Source organism: Typopeltis vanoorti, chromosome 26, assembly GCF_054136105.1.
Source record: "Typopeltis vanoorti isolate ZY-2024b chromosome 26, IOZ_Tvanoo_1.0, whole genome shotgun sequence".
Lineage (NCBI taxonomy): Eukaryota > Metazoa > Arthropoda > Arachnida > Uropygi > Thelyphonidae > Typopeltis > Typopeltis vanoorti.
The window spans coordinates 15,049,120-15,074,529 of NC_143574.1; the positions used below are offsets into that span (position 1 = coordinate 15,049,120).

The 25,410-nt window shown below is 34.3% G+C and overlaps 1 protein-coding gene across 1 annotated transcript in view; it reads left to right on the forward strand.

Moving 5' to 3' along the window:
- Positions 1–25,410, forward strand: part of LOC150092349 (enhancer of mRNA-decapping protein 4-like) — a 406,953-nt gene that overhangs the window by 171,349 nt on the left and 210,194 nt on the right. Inside the window, exon 9 of the mRNA XM_090414848.1 lies at positions 15,128–15,211. Within this exon, the coding sequence (XP_090270974.1) occupies positions 15,128–15,211 (84 nt within the window). The remainder of the gene's footprint in view (positions 1–15,127; positions 15,212–25,410) is intronic.

Genomic DNA, 25,410 nt, shown 5'->3' on the forward strand with positions numbered 1-25,410 from the left:
AGAAATCCTGACCAACGCAAATGTGTGTCTTGCTGCTGAGATGGTGTAATATTTTACTGTTCATTCTTGTAATATATTATGTTAGTTCTATCGGTCGGCTAAATTTTGGGATTTAGCCGACCAAATTATATTCTTATTGGTTAAACCAAAATAAAAATGAAGGTACAACATGACAAATTTTTTTCATGTAGTACTATCATATCCTGTACACCCCCTTGAGGGTACATGGCAGGAATTTGATGATGATGATGACGGGGAGTTCTATCGTTTCCTTTCTATTCTATACTCTTTTTCTTACAATTCGCTTGTGGTCCCTTTATATATACTACCTTCAGTGATTCAGTACTTCTTATACCGGAGAACCATGGATATTTATATTAATTTCTGACTGCGCCTCCATGTCCCAAGATTGGTACAAGAAATTATGAAAACTTCCGACAAACTATGATTTAACCAAATTTCAAAATCTCAAAAAGTCTTAACATTCGTGGCATCTCTCTCTAATATGATTCTACTGAATATCCGCTTACAGGCTCGGTTTATCTCAGATCAATGCATTGCGATGAAATATGATCAGTCAACAAATTTTTGTAAAAATTCAAAGGACTTATTTAATGAATGCTAAGTAAGAAATATACAATACAAAAGGTACAGGGCAACTATCCTCTGTTAAATCTCAAATCAATCAAATTCATGCAGTTTATCTAAATTCCTTTTATAACAAACATCCTTCTGATTATTCCGTTAATTGATAAAACTTTTCCAAGCTAATATCTCGCACATCAAATCTTCTGGTATCACAACGATAACAAGATATTAATAGCAAATACCCTGATTCATTAAAATACATGTCAATTCTTTCCAGTCACTCAGTTAACTTATGTTACTTAATTTATCACATGAATTTTAGCACCATAGTTTAAACTGCATCTATATTATCAGAACATATACATTAATTTATCAATTATATCAAAACACAGACTTAACTATTTACAAGTTACAGATCACTCTTAAAACCCATATACTCTTCAGGAATTAGCTATACTCTGCTCTACGCATAACTATTAATTTCTATGACAAAGAGCGCATTAGTTATTCTCTGGCTATCCTATCCTATAAATCTCAACAGTCCATTATTATATCTTTCTTACAGCACATGTAACTTATAACAAATGATATCACACTCACGTGAAATGTTCTTCTATTGATGCATCTGCTATTTCTATCAGTCACGACGTCTGATGTTTCTAATTTTCACTCTAGGCTTTAGGATCCTTAACCTCGAAGTTCACGGAATACCAGCAGCTTTGTCGTGTCAGCAAGCAGGGTGTGAGGGACAACTTTCCAGTGTGGAAAACTCGGACAAGATTACGATTGTCTGCTTTTCACAAACTCTGTAGGAGTGGAATAGCATCTGGACATTTCATTCTCCCTCCTTGTTCGCCTCGGGACATCCATGCTTTTAGACTTGAACGGCTTTATGACAGATCGACCTCCGGATTCCTTCCATCAGATTCTCTCTACATCTGGGCAGCAACTCCTCCTGGTTCATTCACTAGGTGACTATCTCTCTAGGTGTCGATTCCTATCACTCCCCAATTCCTCACTTATATCTCCCTCATATTCCATGCCTTAGGTTTAGTTTTGGATCCCCCTTACAATATCACGTGATAGCTGATTTCTCAAACTTTCGCCGCGATCTCCTTTCATGTTACTAGTCTGATAGTGGATTCTGGAACTTTCACTGCTCTCCTCGCTTATGTTCTTAATCCCATTCGGTCGGCCTGCGGAACTCCTGTTTGATTTCACTCGTTCTTTTCTGCTCTGACCTTGAAGGCCACCTGCGACTGACTATGCAGACAGGAATCAAATGGCTTCCTGACTGCTCCGTGTTGCTGTTGGAATTTTCAATTTTATCCCCCCTAGTATGTATGTGTATGTATGTATGTGTGTGTGTGTGTATGTATATATATATATATATATATATATATATATCAGTGTTATAGTACTTCTTATATTGGGACCTCCAAAGAGTAATGGACTTATTGAAGAAGGTCTGTGACAGTGGTGGTGGTGAACCTTTTTATGTGTGTGCCAAAAATTTACAAATAATATTTATTAAGTTGCTGATGTGCCAGGCAGTTTTTAATAGGGGAAAAATTAATAGAAATTTAATTGCAGAATTTTATTGAGACAAGTTCAAAAATTAACATAGAATTTCATAAAAATGAACTCATAATTTGACATACACATTGTCATATACAAATCAATATTTATCTATTATCAATTTATTAATGAGATTTTTGCTGTTGTACATTAGATGCCAAATGCTTTATATCAGGTTCATATTTTGTCGCTTTTAGTAGTACACACGTCAAACTAGATTCATCATTCTATTTCTTAAACTGTCTTTTATAAAATTCATTTTAGAAAATAATAACTCGCAGGCATATGTAAAGGAGAAACGTGATAATATAGTTGTTGCTAGTCTTTTTTAAACAACTAAAGGTTTTAGGAATGGCATTCCATATTCTCATTATTTCCTCTTTTGCAATCTTTTTAATTGCACTCAATAATCGATTATTTTTAATTATTTCCAAGTCATTTCTGAAATCGACAAACTTTTGTTTCCATGTATAACTGGATTAAAAATAGATTAATTGCATTTCTATATCTTCCAAATTCAGCCACTCAAAAATCTCCAAATTGAGTTTCACTTCTACTGCTCCTGTACTTCCTCTAAGAGGAGAAGTTGCATACTTCAGAAACTGTAATAAAATGTGAAATCCATAAATGACTTTTTTGCATCCCTCCCGATGTTGTGTCTGGATGCAAAATAAATTTTAATGTCTCTACAAATTGCCTGAATTGCGTAAATCTTGAAGAAAATTTGTTGATTATTTACTGAATAACTGTAGAAAACTCTTTTGTCAATTTAACTTGATCTGTTTTTTCATGAGATTCTATATCTTCAAAGAATTTTTTTTGTATTTGGAAAATATTTGAAGGTATTGGAAATAATGTCATGCTTGAAAATTTGTAATTTAGCTTCGAATGCTTTGATTAAATCAAACATGGCAATATTTGATCTGTCTTGTTAACACCTTGCAATTTAATTCATTTAATTATTCTATAATTTCTATTACTGTTGAAATCAGTAAACATTAATTTCGAAAGCCATTCGACTTTCATTAATTAATTGTATTGTTCAGTGATTTTCTCATTATGTAAAAAAAGTCGAACATCATCTAAACACTCAACAAATTTTTGAAGAACTTTCCCACGATTTAACCATTGGACGTTGTTGTACATAAGTAAACCATTGTACACATTAAGTGAGTTTACCTCACTTAATAATTCTATAAATTTCATTTATTTAAAGCGTGTGCCGATATAAAATTCACCATTTTTTTTTACAAGACTCACAATATCTTCCAGTAGCTTGAAACTAGTTTTTACACATAAAACCTGCTGATACATCAGCAGGTTTTATGTGTAAATGTATAATGCAATGAAAACACAGAACTGAATGTCCAATACGTTCGGTAAATCATCATCATCATGCGTATCAAGGATTTAGGCCTAGCATGGCCTGTTCCGGCCTTAGAAGTCATCCTTTAAGAGGATGTCCTGGTTTTCTTTTTCCTAATGGCTTGTACTTTAAGGCTTGTTTTGGTAATCTTTCTGTTTTCATTCTTTGAACGTGTTCCATCCATTTATGTTTATATTTTTTAATTTTTTCTATTACTGGTTCTTGGTTTAATCCTTTCATAATTTCTTCATTTCTTTTGTGATCAAATAGGGTATACTTTGCAGTTTTTCTCATAACTTCATTTCTGCTGTTATTAATCTTTGTTTGTCGCTTTGTTTTATTGTCCAGATTTCGCTTCCATACAGTAAGACTGGTAGGGCTAATGTATTGTATACTTTTAGTCTGGTTTGTTTTTGAACTAGGTTTGGTTTAAATAGAGAGTTAATTACACCTGTTACTTTTAAATATTTTGCAATTTTTACATTTATATCTTTTTGATTTTCATATGTCATCATACATCCTAGGTAGTTAAATGAATTCACCTGTTCTAAGATCTTGTTATCTATTACTATTTTAGTTCTTGCTGGATCTTGTCCTTTAAAGGCCATAGTTTTTGATTTTTCTGTTGATATTATCATACCATAATCTTTGGCAGAGGGTGCTTAAGGGTCAAAGCTGTATAACTGAGAAGAGACCTCCACATAGCCTTTAAAGGAATGCGGAGAACCGACCAGTGCTTCTGACCTAATGTCCAATCTTCACCTTCTCGTGGTGCACCCTGTTGGGTATCTACCTGGACACTGAACGAACGAGGATGGACTGGCAATTTGGGATTTAGCCGACCAAATTGTATTCTTATTGGCTTAAACCAATATAGAAAATGATGGTACAACATGACAAAATTTCATGCTGGCTGTGGCATCGTCTGGTTAAACAAGGCCTCCGTTGTTTTTGCCAGGGAACCAGGGCGAACAGCAAAAAGTCAGCTACTGGAACAAATCTGAAAGCACACCCCAACTCAACATCACCAGAGTTAAAGATCGGTAATATCAACACAAGAAGACAATGGCAAAGAAATGGAGCTAGCTGAAGAATTAGATAAGTACCAGATCAACATAATAGGGGTGACTGAAACAAAAAAGACAAAAACTGGTGAGATCTTTCTGAGCAATAAATACAAAATGTTATATTCAGCAAATGACAATCAAGGAAAAGAAGGAGTAGCCATAGTGTTCAACACAAAATACGAGGCTAATCTTCTTGAATGGCAGGCAGTCTCAAGTAGATGATGTGAGTAAATATGAGAATGGGGGAACTGGACAATGAGATTTATTTGTGCCTATGGTCCCACAGAAGGTTCTACTAAGGTAGAAGTGGAGGAATTTTTTGATGCTTTAGAAAAAGCAACTGACACAATGAAAAAGGAAAAGTTGGTCCTTGTTGAGGATCTAAATAGCAGAGTACGATATGATAGTCAGACATACAAAAACATTTTGGGAAAATTTGGAGAAAAGAGCAAAGCTAATAATAATGGCAAATACTTCTTAGATTTCTGCTCACGACATGGACTGGTTATTACTAACACCATGTTCCAACACAAAAATGTGCACAAATTCACATGGAGAGAAGAGGCAAGGAATAAGAAAAGTCTTATTGACTATGTTATTGTTGATAGTGATGTTTTCTCCCTGGTGCAGGACACCAGAGTGTACAGAGGATTTGAAATTGGAAGCGATCACTATTTAGTCTTGAGCAGGCTAAAATTGAATTTCATATTGATAAGAATGACATGTAAAAAAGTTTTAAAGCGAATAAAAGTTGAGCAGCTCTCAGATGTGAACTGTAGACTAAAACACACAAAGATTATTGAAGAAAAAATGAAAGAGTTTGAGAACAGGAACCAAATCTTGGAGATTCAGTTGCAAACCTTGAAGAAAATTCTGATTGATTCAGCCAAAGAAGCATGTGGTGAGGTTGTCTGCAAGGATAGAAAAATCAGAACTCCATGGTGGACACAGGAAGTTAAAGAGGCAGTGAAGGAAAAGAAGAAAGCATATCAAAAGTTCCTGGCAAATAAGTCAGCTTTTGCTCTTTAGAGAATACAGAGACAAATGTAAGAAAGCTAAACACTGTGTAAAACTAGCTAAACAAAAGTCATGGGAGGACTTTGGTAAGAACATAGAAAACAAATATCAAGAAGGTGGTAAGATATTCTGGAGGTTGTTGAAAAAGCTTAGAAATGGAGGAAAGATAAAGATGACATGAAAACGGGAGGAAAAGATATCCTTGAAGTATGGAGTAATTACTTCGAAAAATTGCTAAATGAAACAAGCAGTGATAGCACATTGGTAAAAAACACTGACCATGCATACAGTCAGGAATACATATCCATACTTGAAGTAGAAAAAGCCATCAAAGGCTTAAAATGTGGAAAGGCAGCAGGAGTAGATGATATTCGACCAGAAATGCTGAAGTATGGTGATATAAAAGTCTTACAGTGGCTGCACTGCATGGTTCAGAAAGCTGGACAGAGGGACGAATTCCCAATGATTTGAGTAGAGCTTTCATAATACCCATATATAAAAAGGGAAATAAAACTGAATGTGAGAATTACAGAGGTATTTCCCTACTGAGTGTTCCTGGCAAGATCTATGCAAGTATACTTGAGAAACGGTTGAGAAGAATTGTGGAAGAAAAGCTTGGTGAAGAACAAGCTGGATTCAGGCCAAATAGAGTAATGAGGTAAATTTTTCATAAAGTACTATCATATCCTGTACACCCCTTGAGGGTACATGTCAGGAATTTGATGATGATAGTTAGACTAGTGAGACTTTTGTTGCTGTTTTCTGTCCAGTAGCTTATTAATTCTGGGGTGAATTGAAGTGATAGCCAAATCGAGACAGTCAGAAAGTTGCAGGTTGTTCCTCTGTTTCATTATAATTACAGTCATGACAGGAAATGCAATTTCACAAAGATATGTGGTGGAAAAACAAAGAAGAAATCTCATTGATATTTCATGTGAATTTGGATTTTCATTTTTGCATTCTTATCCAGAATTTTGAATTACTCATAGAATTAAAAGTACTTTCCAGTCCTTTGTCTGATGATAATTCAATAAGTTGAAGAGTTTCTTCATGGGAAAGGGCTTTCTCTTTGTGTTTAACAAAAGGGTTGACATATTTTGTCTCCTGGGATCCTCTTATTCAGGATAATACTCTTCCAACAACAACATCTTCAAGTAGGCTGCAATAATATTTGAAACTGAATTCTATGAATTGAAATCATCTGCTTCCATAATATAATCTGAATACGACTGAAATATTTCATTATTTCTTTCTGCAATCATATTAAAGAGTGTGAGTTTCTTTTTGAATAATTTGATCTTGTTCCAAGCATTAAAATTTGTTGTATCTGAACCTTGAAGTTTTAAATTAAACTCGTTTATGTAATAAGAAAATATATCGCTGAGATATGCCACCCATTTCTTATCCTGGAAATAATGGGACAGGTCACCTTTCTTATTAATTAGAAACAGCTCCCTTTCCTTTCGGAGTTCATATAACATCTCAAGAACTTCACCGCAGGACTGCCAACGAACTTCCGAATGTTGAAAGATTTCGATATATGAAATTTCCTGATCACTCATCAATACTTCCTTGTTTAAAAATACGCAGCTTCATCACTGATGTTTCCTACATAAATGTTATTTAGGCATTCTGGGTCTGAGCTTTTTGATTCATTCATGAATATTATTCTCCTCAGAATATTTCCACTATAAAATATTTATTTATGAAAAATGCTTAGAAAACTGAAATGATGAATTTCAGGAGAACCTCTCTCAACCCAGTATATAGTTGATGCCAGGGCCTGGTGGTTGAGAAACCCTGATCTACAATGAGTCGACTGACACAAAGAAAAATTGTATTTGTTCACAGCCCACTGTAGGAAGAATGCCCGGCATATATGACATGTACGACTGCCATGTTACTTTTTTTAATATCATATGTTTAGAAGCCACGTGTTTTGACAAAGTTTCAACTGGTGACTTTTCATATGAGAAATATTAAAGATAATAAACTTGAGTTAATTAATAAGCTTTTAAATAATGAAAAGTTTTGCTGACTAAAGACGGTTGTTTTTTATCAATACCGAATCATGTCATTATGCCCCATTGGCTAGAACAGAGCCATTTAAAACCATTCCAGGTTCATTAAAATTAATGAACCTGGAATGGTTTTAAATGCTGCGACAATTTCAAACGTGTTTGAAAATCAGGTGCTCCTCACTTTACATGTGGATTGTGCTATTAAGGCCATCACGCACTGGCCTGGACTCAGCTGCTGGCTGACAGCTGCCTGCAGTTGTCGCTACCTCGAGCGCGAGTGAAGTACGGAGGTATCTATTCTAGGAAACGTGGTCACAAGCAAGGTCAATGTGATGCGATACAGCCTGCTTCGGCGATAGTGTGCCCTTAGCTTTACATTGAATGCAATTTGTGAAGTGTTCCATCGTGGGAAACACTGGGCTAAAGGTTCTTAACATCAACTGTAGTTTTCAGCTGCTGGGCGTTGTTCTTACAGTAGGCTTTGTGTTTGTTGGTTAGTTTCCTTCGTATAAAACAAAATTTAACTTGTTCATATTGTAACAATTAAAAAAAAAAAATGTGAATAATTTATAAGCGTATAAAAGGATATCACCTGTAAATTGTTAACGTGCCAGCAGAATTCTCGGATGTGCCACAGTAAAAATTTGATGTAGCTTCAAAATGACAAAGGATTTTCATCAATTTTTATAGAGGTCAAGCCCTGTAAGGATGTTATAAAAATAACCTGTATATCTGAGTATAGTTAAAACAGTTTGTTAATGTAAATAATCCCTATGGGAATTGTCTATACTTACTACCCTAAAAAGGAAAGTTCTAGAGTTTATTGAACAAAAGCAATACCTTGCCACCAGAAAACTTTGTATGTTAGCTCCTTATAAGGATATGTGAAAGTTGTTGGTGAATTCCGATTATAAACACTCAATATCAGACTGACCGACAAAATTCAGACGCACTTCCGCTGCCTGAAACAAATAGGATAAAGGAATGTAGTGGAAGATGGACTATTGTGCCCAGATTTGGTCACCGGGTTTTCAGAAGGATGAAGAGATGTTGGAAAGGGTCCAAAGGCGACTGACTAAGGTAGTTTCTGACCTCTGGAATGTTGAGTATGAGGAAAGATTGAGAAGATGCAATTTTCAGAGTCTGGTGGAGAGAAGGAAGAGGGGAGATATGATAGAGACCTACAAGTTGGTAAGGGGGTGTTATAAGTGGAGAAGTTCTACAGAGAATAGTGGGAGATCAGGGGAGAACCAGAGGTCATCCCTGAAAACTGTATAAAGAGGGTGTGAGTAGGGGAGTGAGAGGCAGGTTTTTTTCGTGCAGAGTTGTGAATGATTGGAATGCCTTGCCTGAATGTGTAGTGTCTGCAAGGAGTTTGAGTGTGTTTAAGACACGTTATGATGAGATGTGTGTGTGCAATAAAAGGACCTCCCAGATGAGTCTTTGACTCCATGAGGTCTTGTTTAATAATAATAATAATAATAAAGGGTCAAGGAAAGAACAAGGGATCGCACCAAAATATTCGGGATCCCATGTCTTCGTACAGGGATCCGAAAGAAGGTGAATAAAAGGCATTGGCCGGAAGATCGAGTATTGGTCATCCACAGGTCGTCAGTCGGTTCCTCATCGGTTATCCATAGGTTGTCAGTCAGTTATCCGTCGGATGTAAGCCATCGAGGACACGACTTCAAGAAGTCAGACCAGTGGCCTGAAAGAAAGACGAAAGGAACTGATCTGCCAGGCAAAGCTTTGATCTGATGTCAAACCTTCGCCCAGAGCTGTTGCCCGGAGAGAGGAAATTTTCGAGCGGGAAGGAATTGCTCTGTTAGTTCAATGCGCACGCAAGTACTCCTCAAGCTGATAATCTTTGCCCGATATGCCACGAGGACAGCGTCCCAGAAACATCAGTAAATCTATCACCAGCATAAAAAGGGGGAGAAAACCTGATACGGGAGGAAAAGGACAGGATTCCAAATCCGAAGCCAGGGAATGAGAATATGCAGTGGGTAGCAGCCCTAAAGTGAGTTTGATTTTTTCTTTCCAATTTGGTAAATTATAGGAGAACTCTAATAGTGGACTGTTAAGATTAGGCTGCTGAATTTGAACAGAGTTAATGGTTGGATTTGAATGTTTAATAAGTAATAGAAGATTATGTGTGTAACAATTAGAGAGTAACAGTTTGTTAACAGTGCATTTGCCTAGAGTACTATGTTAGAATCTGAAGGATCAAACTTTTATATGTAATGACATTCTTATATGTATAACAGTAAAGAAGTAACTGTTTGTTAATTAATGGTACTATTGCTTAGGATAGTAATTCGATATTGGAAGAGAGTGGTTATTTATGTGACATGATTTTCATGAATTGAAAGGGCATTTTAACATAATTGTTTTATGTAAAGTTAAACTAAGCAAATTTTTCTTTAATGGAATAATAGTGTAAATTGTTTTATGGTAAATAAATGTGTTGTTTAAATGTTAATAGAGTGTTGTCTCATATTTAATTCTTTGATGCACTGTTCCGAAAAAAAAAAATTAGAGCCTATTAGCGGGAACCCAGGAAAAAGGATAGATAGTAGACCATGACTGCAGACATTAATTAATCAGGGATAATTGAATGTAATGGGAAAACCACAGGACGCACTTAACACTTCTCGTTACTAGAAAACGGACATCAGTGGCGCAGCATAGCAAATAAATTTTCTGGTGTTCAAGGAATAAGAAGGCAAGTGCGGAATGCAGTATAGCTTAAAGAGATATTAAAGAGATAAATAGAGACATAAGGAAAATTATAACCCCCCCCCCCCCATTTACACCCAATCTGGCACGCATGCCATAGGTTTGCCATCTAGGGCCTATGATATGCAAAATTTTCCTTTTATATGTACTGCAGAATCCCATTACCAACTTGTTTAATTTGATCCCATCTTCTCTCCTCTTCTCAAATTTTATTATTATTATTCGTGACACCTCCAAGGAGTCCAAAGACTCATCCCTTTTAAATCCAATGTGATTACTACCACTTGAGATAAAACTGCATGATCACTTCCAATTAGAGGGACAGTTACCTCAGATACAGATTCTGAGATATTATTAACATATCTAATATTCCCACACTTCTTGTACCTTCGTTTAAGTCATTTGTTTTGACTAGTACAATCACATCCTCCACTTACTGCAAACAGTTAAGCTTGAGATTAGTTTTCGGTGCCTGCTGCATTTGTGATTCTGTAATTGCTCATAGGTAGTTGCTCAAGATGTTTATTTCAGGTGCATTTTAAGATCAGTTTAACAATTTCAGTTGTAACATTAAGTCCTGGATTTTTGTTCAGGGTCCATGCGAGTGATTTTTCCAGATGCTTTAATAAGCTCAATCTGTTGTATTTTCTAAATTTATTTCCTTATTAGTTCTTCACCACTCCATGTATTAGTTAATTTTATTCATCATCTTCCTAAGGCAGATTGAGGCTACCATGAATAATAGCCTTCCAGTCCAATCCATCAGCCAAGTTATTCAAATTTCCATAAGGGTTCAGACCACTTATACTCAATGTTTTTTTTCTATCCATTTCCTTTCTTCTCAGCAGTATCTTTCTTTCTACTCTTTTGGAGAATTTGAGGATTAATTTTAGTAGATATTCTGTATACATGTCCTCCATACCACTTTAACTATTTTTCTCCGATTCTTGTTATTATTGAAATATGGTAGTGTAATTCTTCTCTGATCCCCTGATTGGTTTTCATTTCATGTTTTATTTATTTTCTTTGCTCTCCGAATTACTATCCATTTGTTTGATACCCAAGTCTCTGCACCATAAAGAACTGTGGAGAGTATCATTAAATTATATACTTTTGATTTTAAGTTTTTTGAACAATGCGTACTTCTTTATATATTTGTAAGTTTGGTCATAGTAGAACACCCTAGATAGATTTATTCTGTATTTAATAGCTTCATGATTTAGCATGTCTCTGATCAGTGCACCTATTACAATTTATTTTCTTCCACTTCTTAGTTAAGTTCTCCATTTCAGCCTATTGGCATTGCTTTGTTTTACTAAAATTTATCTGCATTGCATAGTCATTATTGTTTTTATGTAGGTTTTCAGTTACATACTTCAAGTATTTTCTTATTGTTTGTAAATACTACCGTATCACTACATGGTATAAATTTTGTCCATTCACAATTATACCCATGTTTTCTGGAATACTCTTTTACTAGTTCTTCTAGGTAGTACAGGTTAAACAAATATGGTGATAAGTTTACATCCCTGCATGCACCCTTCTCAACTGGTATTTCAGAAATTTTACCTGTTTAAATTTTCTTATTTTCCTATTTTTGTAGTACTGGAGGATGATATTGAGTGTTTTTTTTTTTTTTTTTTCTCCTATTTATTTATTTTTTTCTTCTAAAATTTCAGACAATTTATTTCTGCTTAGTCTATAAAACAGCAGTAAAGAATCCCCCCCCCCACACACACACATACACACATCAATTCAGCTAATTGTCAAAGAGTATAGACTACATCAATTGTAGATCTCTCTCTCTCTCCTGTCCCCAAATCCCATTTGCCCTTCTTTCAAGACTATAAGAATTAGACAAACCTAATTAATTCTGTTTGTCTAATTTTGACAAAACAGTGTGACTTAATAAGGTATTGGTTTGTAATTTGCACTTTCTTGTGTGCAGCTTTGTATGGAAATTATTCTTCCAAATTTCCAGTTATTATGAATTTCCTCAGAATTTAACACTTGGTCGAATAACTTTTGCTTTGCTTTTTTTTTTTCATTTTGATTAAATGCTTTGCTTTTTTTTATCCTCCATACTTCCTAAACTCTGTCAGTATTTCATCTGTACTCGTAGTTTTGTCTGTTTTCATTTGTCTGATTTCTTCATCTGTTTCCATTGTTAATATTTTTGAGGTCTCCTCACTTATACCAAACTTTTTTCATAATTTTCAGTGATAACTTCTGTATTGAAACTATTTAAACTATTTTAAAAATTTCTTTAACATAGTCCTTCCAAATTTCAGAAATTTTAACTTCACCATTCAGATTGCCTTTCAGATTTATCTTTTCAGATCGCCACTTTTATCTTTCATTTTTAATGGTATGGGTTTGTGTGTTGAAAGTTCTTTTATTGTGCTATATTTTATTTTATATTTTATTAGAAAACTTAATTATCCTAAGATGCTGTAAGACTACTTATTAACAACAAAATTGGAAGTTATTTAAATGAAATCAAATAAGTAGTTATTTTTACCATTGAGTTTTCATTCGTAATATATAATTTCATAAAAATATTAAACAACATTAGTGTGCTAGAAATTATTAATTCTTGACCACAAAGATTAATGAAAATTAACTATTATTTAGATATTGGTCAAGTGTAGGTGAATAACTAATTTAATTACCAACTAGTTTTGCCGGCTTGCTGTCGGCTTCATCAGGGTACAATCAGGAAAGCAAAGAAATGAGGTTTGTCTAGGTTTAGCTTGTAATTTTCGTTTCTTTGCTTTCCTGATTGTACCCTGATGAAGCCAACAGCTCAAACCGGCGAAACTAGTTGGTAATTAAATTAGTTATTCACCTACACTTGACCAATATCTAAATAATAGTTAATTTTCATTAACATTAGTGTGCGTTAATAGAATAAATACAGTTTAGATTCATCATGATAGTTTATTCAGGTGTATGAATTGGAATAAAAATGTGCATATAACAACTCGTTGCAATAGTCTGTTAAATGAACATAAGCCAAGTTATTCTGTTATGTGCCGTGAAGCCCTCTTATGGTTATTCATAACAGACTATGGGGCATAAACCATGTTAGAAGAAGAAACAGTTGTTAATTACTTGGTAGTATTTCACTGGTTTTTCTAAGACGCATCATCAGAGCACAAATTACAACTGTGGTGACACATAGTACACAAATGTTATGGAAACAACCCAAATTGTGACTGAAAAAGAACTAATGTCCTAAGGTGCCCTCTAGGAGCTTGATGACAGTGAAGTCAATTTGGAGAAGTTTGTGCTAATGTGGTCATACGGTGACTTTCTCTCTGATCTTTAGTAAATTAATCTAGCCATTCTTGTTGAGATTAGATGAGTGCCTCTTAGCTGATGCTGATACTAAATTAGTATCTCACAAAGACAGTCAAATATGAATGGCAAGTCATGACTACTATGCTCTGGATATTCCATCACATAGAATTAAATGAAAGAAGACAAGTGTGTTACAGAAGCCACTGCAGGTCTGAGAGACTATTTTTAGAATCAGCATCAGGGACCACATTAGCACAATCTTCTCCAAATCATTGTTGCTGTTATCTGGCCATAGGGACACGGGACACCTTTATAAGACATTAGTTTCTTTTCAGTTACAATTTGAATAGTTTCCATAACATTTTAATTGAGTGTTGTCAGTCACCACAGTTGTAATTTGTGCTCTGCTAGTTAGAAAACCAGTGAAATATTAGCATGTTCAATACTGTGAATTCACTGTTATGAATGGGAAATGTCAGATGGTGCATTATTTCCATCATCAAAAAATAATTTAAATTATTTTTTTTATTTCAGGTATTCTGTTAAACAAGTTTCTTTAAAAAAAAGTATCTTAGTTGTTGTAAACATTGAATTTGGATTTTGCAATCTGTTTATCCAGCTTTATTTCTGTTGTAAAAATGGGATATGTCATGTATGTTATTAAGCACCAGTTAGCACTCCTATCTGCCCAGAAGAGCTAGCATATATCAGTTGTAATATAGATGGTAGATTCATTTCATCAGCCTGGTGTGAGACTTATGTACTCCTGGCTTGAAGTGGCCAGAAAAAGTACCATGTTTGGTCTGTCTAGAGCAGCATTTCTTGTTATCTGAGTATTAAATGTATAATAGGTTTACTCTGTTTCATGGGTGAGATTCATGTTTAAGAAAAATAAAGTATGCACTATTTACAGGAAATTTTTATCAAGAATGCATGATACTGGTTGAATTATCTTTGTACCTATTAGCAACAGTACACAATATGCTCAACATAACTAGTTTTTCTCTTTTAAATATTTGGACCTTCAAAAACTAAATCCATTTGGTCATAAAATAAAATTTGAAAATCTTCATAATAAAGATGTTAAGTTGGACACTACTACAGGAGAGAGAAAAAAGGAAAAAGGTTTATAACTTTTCTTATGAAGCTAGTAAAGTAGGAATAACTATTAAGTCAAGGGTTCAGTTTCTCTGTAAAATATTCTGGATATTGTGTATAACAGGTTCCTGAGCTTTTTTACTGACACACAGTCTCTTAATGTTCTCACACCTTTCCCATTATTAATTATAAAATTAAAGTTAACATTATAATTAATGTATATTTTATTTTGTTAAATAAATTTATCATTAAAATACAGTTATAAAAGCATTAATGTCATCAAAAAAGAATTATGTATCTGTTCCGAAAATATCTTAATGAAAATTAATTATATATTTTACTGATTTTAGGTGCCTTCATCAGTGGATACCTCATGAAGGGAAACCACTGTCATCTTTATTCTTCTTAGATAATCACAAAAATCCAACTCCAGAGTACGTATTTCATTTATATGTATGACTGAATGGATTCTCATGGTTCTCATAGATGTTATTATTGCATTCTTGTTATGAGTAACTTATACAATTTTATACAAACCAGAAATTTGAACTCAACTTTTTTATTGAGATACTATTGAGCAAAATCCTCTATCTTCAGGTGGCACTGAATAAGAGATTTATATATGAACTAACCTTTCATAAGAAAGATTCCGGTAATTGGACCACATGTTTATTAAGGTAAATAGCAAAAAAAAAATAAAAATAAAAAACCCGACAAGTTTCGTAAGTCATTTGACTTACATCTTCAGGGGTCAAAGGTAACTAAAAGTTTAAACACAAGAAATGAGAAATTACTCAAAATAATTCATTCTATGCAGTTGTGGTGGTCTGAACTATTCTATATGTGGTTGTGATGAACTATTCTATATGTTCACAAATCAGGCCTAGCATACCATACAACTTCCACTTGCCATAATGTACTCTGGCAAAAAACAAACATGTCTTACATTGAAAAAAATTAAATACTGCATGGAATGAACTATTTTGAGTAATTTCTAATTTCTTGTGTTTAAACTTTTAGTTATCTTTGACCCCTGAAGATGTAAGTCAAACGACTTACAAAACTTGTCGGTTTTTTTTATTTTTATTTTTTATTGCTATTTACCTTAATAAACATGTGGTCCAATTACCAGAACCTTTCTTATGAACTGTTAAACCACAGAAACCTACGCCTACAACTATGAACTAACCTGTTAATGAATTATTAGTTTTGATGCTAGTACATAATAAATGTACTAGCATTTATTATGTACTAGCAGACTTATTATGTAAAAGTACATGATACTTTTACATAATAGAGCAGACGTTGAGATATGCATATTTCATGGCCTTCAGAATACATCTTTGCAATAAAAGTGAAGTAACTGTTGAGTTTTACTCCATTCTGAGCTGTTTCTTCTTCTTCCAGTTATTCAGTCTTATTCTAGTTATTTCTGTTTGTTCTTCATCTCAAAACTCCCGTAATGTTTGATTCTTTAATCGCTGTCTCTGTTGTGCTGTACTGCTTATTCTGTGGATGATTTTCTTTTATATATAATTTATGACACTGGCATGTTATGCTATGAACTCCATTATTTTTTTTTTCTGCATTTATCATCAAATTCCTGTCATGTACCCTCAAGGGGTGTACAGGATATGATAGTACTACATGAAAAAAATTACATTATTACTAACTTCCTATCTACAATTTTCTTCCAAATCAGTCTGTTACTTGTCAAGACTCCAACATTATCAGATCTTATATTTCTATCCTCTAAGGCACTTTGTACCGTATCAATCCATCTATATCTTGGTCTACCTCTGGGTCGTTTTGCTGCCAACCTGGATGAGAACATTTGTTTTGCTAATCTTTCTTCGCCCATTCTGTTTAGGTGACCATACCACCTGAGATTAGCTCTGCTAACGCATTCCTGGATGCTGACAATGTCAAGTTCTTTCCTAATATCCTCGTTTTTAATATGATATTGCCATTGATGCCATCTGTTCACACCTATAATCTTTTTCAGGACTCTCATATCTGTGGTCTCTAGTCTTTGGTCAAGTGTTTTACTTCTGACCCAGCTCTCAGATCCATAAGTTAAAACTGGTTTGAACGCTGTCTTGTATACAGCTAATTTAGTGTTCCAACTAATTTCTCTCTTATTCCATATGAATTTATTCAATCGACTTCCCACCATACCAGCTTTGCTGATTCTGTTGTCTATTTCTATATTTAATTTACCATCTTCAGTAAAAATCGCACCTAAGTAGCTGAAATGTTTTACTTGTTCCACAGGTTCTCCATTCATAACACAGTTGACATTTTCAATGATTCTGCCTATTTTCATTGTCTTTGTCTTTTTATTGCTGACCTTCATACCATATCTATTACAACAGCCATTCAATTTAGTCAGAGAATCTTCAGACTTGTAGCGGATTTATTTAGAAGTATAACATCATCCGCATAAAGCAAAGAGCTGACATTGACATTTTGATATCATGTTCAATACCACTTTCCTTCATAATGTGATCCATATAGATAATGAATAACAGAGGGGTAATGTACATCCTTCTCTGACACCAGATTTAACATTAAACCATCTTCCTGTACTTCCTTCAATTCTAACTGCTGACTTACAACTCAAATAAAGACTAAGTATTGCTTGATATAATGCCCCATTCACACCATATAACTGCAGCGTATTGAATAGCTTCTCTCTTGGCACCTTGTCATATGCCTTTTCCAAATCGACAAAACTTAAATACAGATCTTTGTTATATTCCCATGCTTTCTCGACTATTTGTCGTAAAGTGAAGATCTGATCCTGACAGCCACTATTTGGCCTGAATCCAGCTTGTTCTTCACTAAGCTTTTCTTCCACAGTTCTTCTGAACCATTTCTCAAGTATACTTGCATAGATCTTGCCAGGAACACTCAGTAGGGAAATACCTCTGTAATTCTCACATTCAGTTTTATTTCCCTTTTTATATATGGGTACTATGAGAGCTCTATTCCAATCAATGGGAATTTGTCCCTCTGCCCATGCTTTCTGAACTATGCAATGCAGCCACTGTAAGACTCTTATACCACCATACTTCAGCATTTCTGGTCAAATATCATCTACTCCTGCTGCCTTTCCACATTTCAAGCCTTTGATGGCTTTTTCTACTTCAAGTATGGATATGTATTCCTGACTGCATGCCTGAGCAGTGTTTTTTACCACTGTGCTGTCATCACTGCTTGTTTCATTTAGCAGTTTTTCAAAGTTTTCTCCATACTTCAAGGATATCTTTTTCTCCCGTTTTCATGTCACCTTTATCATCTCTAACTCCTTTTATAGCACTCTTTCTTCCATTCCTAAGCTTCTTCAACAACCTCCAGAATATTTTGCCATCTTCTTGATATTTATTTTCTATATTCTTGCCAAAGTCCTCCCATGACTTATGTTTAGCTAGTTTTACACAGTGTTTAAGCTTTTTTACATTTGACTCTGTATTCTGTAAGAGCACAAGCTGACTTATTTGACAGGAACTTTTGATATGCTTTCTTCTTTTCCTTCACTGCCTCTTTAACTTCCTGTGTCCACCAGGGAGTTCTGATTTTTTTATCCTTGCAGACAACCTCACCACATGCCTCTCTGGCAGAATCAATCAATGTTTTCTTCAGGGTTTGCCACTGAATCTCCAAGGTTTGATTCCTGTTCTCAAACTCTTTCATTTTTTCTTCAATAATCTTTGTGTATTTTAGTCTACAGTTCACATCTGAGAGCTGCTCAACTTTTATTTGCTTTAAAACTTTCTTACATGTTATTCTTTTCAATATGAAATTCAATTTTAGCCTGCTCAAGACTACATAGTGATCACTTCCAATTTCAAATCCTCTGTACACTCTGGTGTCCTGCACCAGGAAGAAAACATCAATATCAACAATAACATAGTCAATGAAACTTTTTTTATTCCTGGCCTCTTCTCTCCATGTGAATTTGTGCACATTTTTATGTTGGAACATGGTGTTAGTAATAACCAGTCCATGTCCTGAGCAGAAATCCCACAGATATTTGCCATTATTATTAGCTTTGCTCTTTTCTCCAAATTTTCCCAAAACATTTTTGTATGTCTGACAATCACTTCCTACTCTGCTATTTAGATCCCCAACAAGGACCAACATTTCCTTTTTCATTGTGTCAGTAGCTTTCTCTAGAGCCTCAAAAAATTCCTCCACTTCTATCTTAGTAGAACCTTCTGTAGGACCATAGGCACAAATAAGTCTCATTGTCCAGTTCCCCCATTCTCATATTTGCTCACATCATCTACTTGAGACTGCCTGCCATTCAAGAAGATTAACCTCATATTTTGTGTTGAATACTATGGCTACTCCTTCTTTTCCTTGATTATTATTGCCTGAATATAACATTTTGTATTTATTGCTCAGAAAGATCTCACCAGTTTTTGTCTTTTTTGTTTCAATCACCCCTATTATGTCGATCTGGTACTTATCTAATTCCTCAGCTAGCTCCATTTCTTTGCCATTCAGGCTTCTTACGTTGATATTACCGATCTTTAACTCTGGTGATGTTGAGTTGGTTTTTTTTTTTTTTCAGATTTGTTTTCAGATCTGTTGTGCTGTACTGCTTATATTGTCGATGATTTTCTTTGATATATAATTTATGACACTGGCATGTTATGCCATGAACTCCATTATTTTTTTTTCTGCATTTATTGATCATAATAATGAGGCTCTAAAATATAGAGCCAAAAGTCTTCAATTTGACATAAGCCAGATATTAAAATAAAGAGTATTATGGATCTAGCCATATTTTGTAACCAAACATAGAAGGAACTCGCCATCCATACTTTTCTATAAGATCAAATACTTTACGTGAAATATGTGGCCTTGCATTATAATATAAAATCCATGATATTTGATGAAATCAAGTTCTTCCATTTTGAAGTTAAATTTTGCAGTTTGAGAATCCAATAAAATGAATGCATGAGTTTTCACTTAGTTCCATGTGCAAATGATGTAAAGGTGGATATTGTTAGATCATCTCATTTGCTACAGGTGCAGTGTGCATTTTTGAAATGACCCTCATACGCAATGGGAGCTCATGGCTTGAAATCATGGGGGTGCTGCAACTTTCGAAATATACATACACACTGGTACAGTGTATACATGTGTGGATAAAATATAAAAATTATGGTAAAAATTAAAAAAAAAAAATTAAACTGAATCAGGCCATCCAACAGCCTGACATGGAAGCAGCACATAAACAGTAATGTGAAGTCCCATCAGTACGATAAACGTGCAAAAAACTTCCCGAAGTCAACATGTTAAATTATAAGCATCCTACCTTAATGCAAAGGACGAAACATAGAATTTTAATGTTATTAGTTTTTTTGTTTTTTTTTTTAATCACAAATGATAGTTGAGACCATAAATCTAGTATAATGACAACTACCTGAAGAAGCTGTTGGATATGAGACATCAAAACATGTATATGCAATACTCTTATTCTTATTAAAGTATATTCCCATTATCTCCTTTATTTATATTTGCATTTCATTTTAACCAAAACTAATAAGACAAATTGAAAATGCACAAACTATCAATTAAAAATTAAAATGTTTTCGATTTGGTGAGAAACCACAAATGCACTACCTCCACTTTTTTTTTTTTTTTTGATACAAAAATCTACACTATCTATTGATATGCATGCTTTTTCATATGTTCTCAGAAGTCATTGATACAGATATATGTCCCGATTATATCATTAACACGACCATTTCTAAACATGTAATTTCACTCATACATGCTTCACTACAGCAGTACTATATACTGTAGTCTGACTACACAAAAATCTAATTATACACACTCTTAAAGAACAATTCAGGAAGTTAACTACTTCGAGATTAACTAATCTTAAATAAGGTTTTATGTTCAGCAATTGGACCACGTGAAAAAAAAAAAAAATGTAAATAGCCAATACTTTGACTTATTCTCTTATATGATGAATTACAAAAAAAAAAAAAAATCTTGCAAACCTATTAGTTCTACGACTGTATCCATTGCCAGACTGCCATGAATTTGATGAATATCGATTATGTGAAACGGAATTAACTTCTTCATCCCAAGCATCATCATTGTTATATTCTACTTTTGGAGCATCAGTATTCCAGTTGTCATCCCAACTTGGTTCATCATTCCTGGAATTCCACATTGTATAGCAGCAAAGACAGTCATTGATCAAGTGCAAGGTATAGTATTGGATGACTGCCAAGTCAAAGTGCGTGAAATTGCTGAGACTATACGCATTTTAAAAGAACGTGTAGGATAAATTTTGCATGAAGAATTGAATACAAAAAAGCTTTGCGCAAGATGAGTGCTGCGCTTGCTCACAGCAGATCAAAAACGCACTTGCAAGAAAATCTTCGAACAGTGCTTGGAGCGTTTTAACAAGAATAAAACTGATTCTGTGTGTCGATTTATAACTATGGATGAGACTTGGATTCACCATTACACACCACCAGAATGCAAACAGTAGTCAAATCAGTGGACAGAAGTCGGTTATTCATTGGTTGTTCATCTTTCATCAGGACAATGCACCTGCCCACAAAAGTGTTTTGCAATGGGAAAATTAAAGGATATGCACTATGAATTGTTGGAACATCCACCCTATTCCCCAGATTTGACTCTATCTCTTCCCAAAACTAAGATTATATCTATATTTTAGAAAGGAGACGGAGATGATTGCAGAAATTGCATAGGAATAATTGCTGCTGTTTACATTCTAGATATTTCCATGGTCCTCCACTCCCCTCTAATATGTTTATTTAAGTACATTGACTAGTCACCTCTTCTCTCCACAATTTAATTCCTAATTCACAGGAAAAAAAAATTTTTTTTTTTTTTTAGATGAAGAGTTAGGTCTTTTTCATATTGAAACTGACCAGTGTTTTTCTTTCGCAGAAATTCTGGATGTTTCTCCAGCAGAATAGACGGAACTGGTCTGAAAAACACGCAGTTAATAGATAAAAGCATATTTAATGAGTGAGTGACTACCCTCAATGAATTCTAGACTCCGTAAGGGAATCAAATAGCCTATGCACTATGAATTGTTGGAACATCCACCCTATTCCCCAGATTTGACTCTATCTCTTCCCAAAACTAAAACTCTTCCTCGCTGTTCAACGTGTTTCTTCAAATCAAGAGGTGATTGTAGATCTTACTGAAAACCACTACATGGACATGATAATGGTGCTGGAGCATCGCTGGAATAAACATATTAGTCTTAAGGGAGATTATGTTGAAAACTAAAAAAAAAAATTCAAATTATAAATTCGTTTTTTCATTGTTAGGCCAAGAACTTTTCAGACCACCCTCATAAACAAACTTTTACCTGTTTCAACCAGCTGACAGCAGCATCAGAAAAAGTATTAGAGAAGCAATTGATAATAAAGTAGGTAATCATGTGTGCCATTAGATTCATTATGTATGTTCTATACATTGTTATGTGAAGTCTGTAGATGATTATTAGCATAATAGAGGTCTATAAAACAACAGAAAATTTATTAATCATTATATTAAGTAAGAATACACCTACTAGTTTCACCAAATAGAACTGGTGGCTTCTTCAGAGTTTTTTTTTGATTGGTAAATACAAGGATCACAAAGTTGATTAAACACTGAAAAGCCGTTACTATACAAATAGATAAATTCATGTGAGACAATAAGCATAAAAACACACGGCATGCATTGCTCTTGTGTGTGTGTGTGTGTGTGTGTGTGTGTGTGTGTGTGTGTGTGTGTGTGTGTGTGTGTGTGTAAGAGTGAGTGAGTGACTGACTGGTACAATCTTATTTTTGAGTCTTCAACATGTTCCCTGTTTAATTTTCATACTGAAGATATCTTTGATGCTTGGCTGACAATTTTATGCAATTAAAATTGTAATTTAAACATCCCATTGTATTTAATTTTATTTAAATGTGTACATATATTTCAGTTTGTTTTGATAATTGAGTTTTTAGGAAGGTGTTCTTTTGTTAAACACTTAGTATTAATTAATCTAATGCACTTATTTAGACATGTACAAAATGTTAATAAAGAACTTTCATAGTTTATTCACAACAGAGAGGTAAAAGAAAAATCAGCATTTTAATCAAATATTTCGCTTAATAGTAACTGAGGCTTTGTCAAGGATAAAAATGATATTGTAAACAAAGTAATTTGAATAAGAACGTAGTATATCAAGCAAGCATTCAGATATTTTGACTATATGTGGCAACTTTTATTTTTGTTGTTGTTGTTGATTTAAATGAAAATTAGTCTCCTAAATGCTTGAAAATGTTTTACATCCATACTTGTTAAAGTTAGGATGTTTAATAGAGAAAACATGCACTTAGAGATAATAATTATTAAATTTAGTTAGCTAATAAATCACCACATCAGTATTTCACCTTGTTCATCAAAGCATCTTCATAAGCACACACACAAAAAAAAAATTAAATACAAATAAGCATGCACACTTCCTCACTGTACTCCATACAGTGAGGAAGACTTGCTGAAGGTCTCAAAATAATGCTCTCTCATATTTCATGTAAAATGAGGCAGCCAAATTTGTTCAGATTTTCTGAATATTGTAATGCTGTGTCAGATTCTAGAAATCTCTGAGATTTATATCTGCTTTGTATAAAAATAAGGGGGGGGGGGGTTGATCCATTGTATCCTGTGATTTGTGTCCATGATGCATGGTCTGCTACACCAGAATAACTATGGTGTAAGTAATGGATGTGTTTCTTTATTCCTCCTGACAGATATTGGTTTCCTCATGTTTCTGGAAGAATCTGCTAATGCCATCTGGAGGAATGCAGAAACTATGTCCATTACCTGCACTACAGCTGTTCTGGTGTTTCAGACTATGCCATGGATACAAATCACTAGATTCAATGGAACGAAAACTTCCCTTTTGTACAGTAGCAGATATAAATGAGAGAGAGAGAGCTTATTTTTAGAATCTTACATAGCATGAGAACAACCACCAAATCTGACCAAATTGAACTGCATCACTTCTCCTAAACTATGAGAGACTTGTATTTTGCGACCCTCAGCAGGTTTTCCTCACCACTTCTGCAGAGAGTGCCAGTTAGGGCTATAAGATCATGCCTTCCTGCTAGTGTGTGTGTGCTCGTGCCTGTGCACATGCTTAGTTGTATTTCTTTATGCTTATGAAGATGTTTTGGTGACAAGGCAAAAAAAAATGCTATAGTATAATAATTAGCTAAATAAACTTAGTAATTCTTTATACATATGTTTCTTATATATATATAACATTAAATGAGTAATAACCCAACATCAAAGCATCCATACTAGATTAGGACTGTTCTGTAAAACATGGCAGATTATCAAAATCTGTCACTTTCAAATCAGTGGTTTTAGGGCCCTTCTCTATTTAACTACATATAGGATGTTGAGCACTTGTTCTAAATCCACTTTGTTCATATTTGTTCATAACTACATGATTCCAGTATTCTTCTGCATTTCAGTGCCACTCTTCCAGACTGGCCATCAACTCCAGAGAGAGAGAACATGATAGTTATGAATCAGTATTAATAAAGTGGATTAGCTCACCATGTGACTATTTAGACTTATGTGCTGATTTGAATTCATTATGTGGTTTAATAGAATAAATACAGCTCGTATAAATAAATAAACAACACGTTAATCACTCTTATATTTTATCTGTCATTGTCAAGGTATTAAAACAGTATTAAAATTGCAAAAACATGCACAAATTTTCACAAACAGTAAGTGGAGAAGATTAGTCCAAAAGCCTAATGTTCTATGAAGAGTTCCCTCTATGGGTACTGTTGGCTAGCCTTAGCTATGTTGGGCAGGAGGCCTAAGAATTAAAGTCCCTAATTTTGGTAAGTTTAATACAACCATATTTATTAAGATTAGGTCAGTTTTTTAATTCTGCTGCTGATTCTAAAAAAAAGACTTTCAAATTTATATTTTTCATGGTGAAGCATAGTTGTTTTTTCCATTTGATTTTGTGCAAGGCATCCAAGGCATGGTCAGCAAGCCCTGAATGGCCATACTTATGGCAACAGATGTATTTTTTATCTTCTTCTAAGCAGATGTTAACAGATCTCTCAGTTTGACCATAATAAAATAAGTTACAGGAACAAGGAACTTTGTAAATACCTGGAACTGATAGAGGAGATAGAGGATCCTTGGGAGAGTGGATGAGGGTAGCCAGCTTTAGATAAGGTTCGAATACCATCTAGAGATTGTACTTTTATAAAGTTCTGGCTATTTTTTTGAGGTGACATGGATATAATGAACAATGATAATGTTACTATAGTCAGCATGTTGAGAATGATGTGAGCAGATGGAAAGAACAATTCATTTGTTGATTTTTTTTGGCATTGCAGCCATTGGACAGGAAAGTCTGGTTATTAAAGGAGAGTTCAATAAGATCAGTCTTGGTAGAATAGAGATTGAGGCTTTATTAACAAGGGTTTTCTTAACACCATATTGTTGAGAGGGGAGATGATGGGGAAAGTTTGTGTACGTATCTACCTGTGTGGGTGGGTTTTCTTAAATTGAGAAAGAAATGGTGCCATTGGATAAATGGGTAATTAGAGTATCTAGAAAA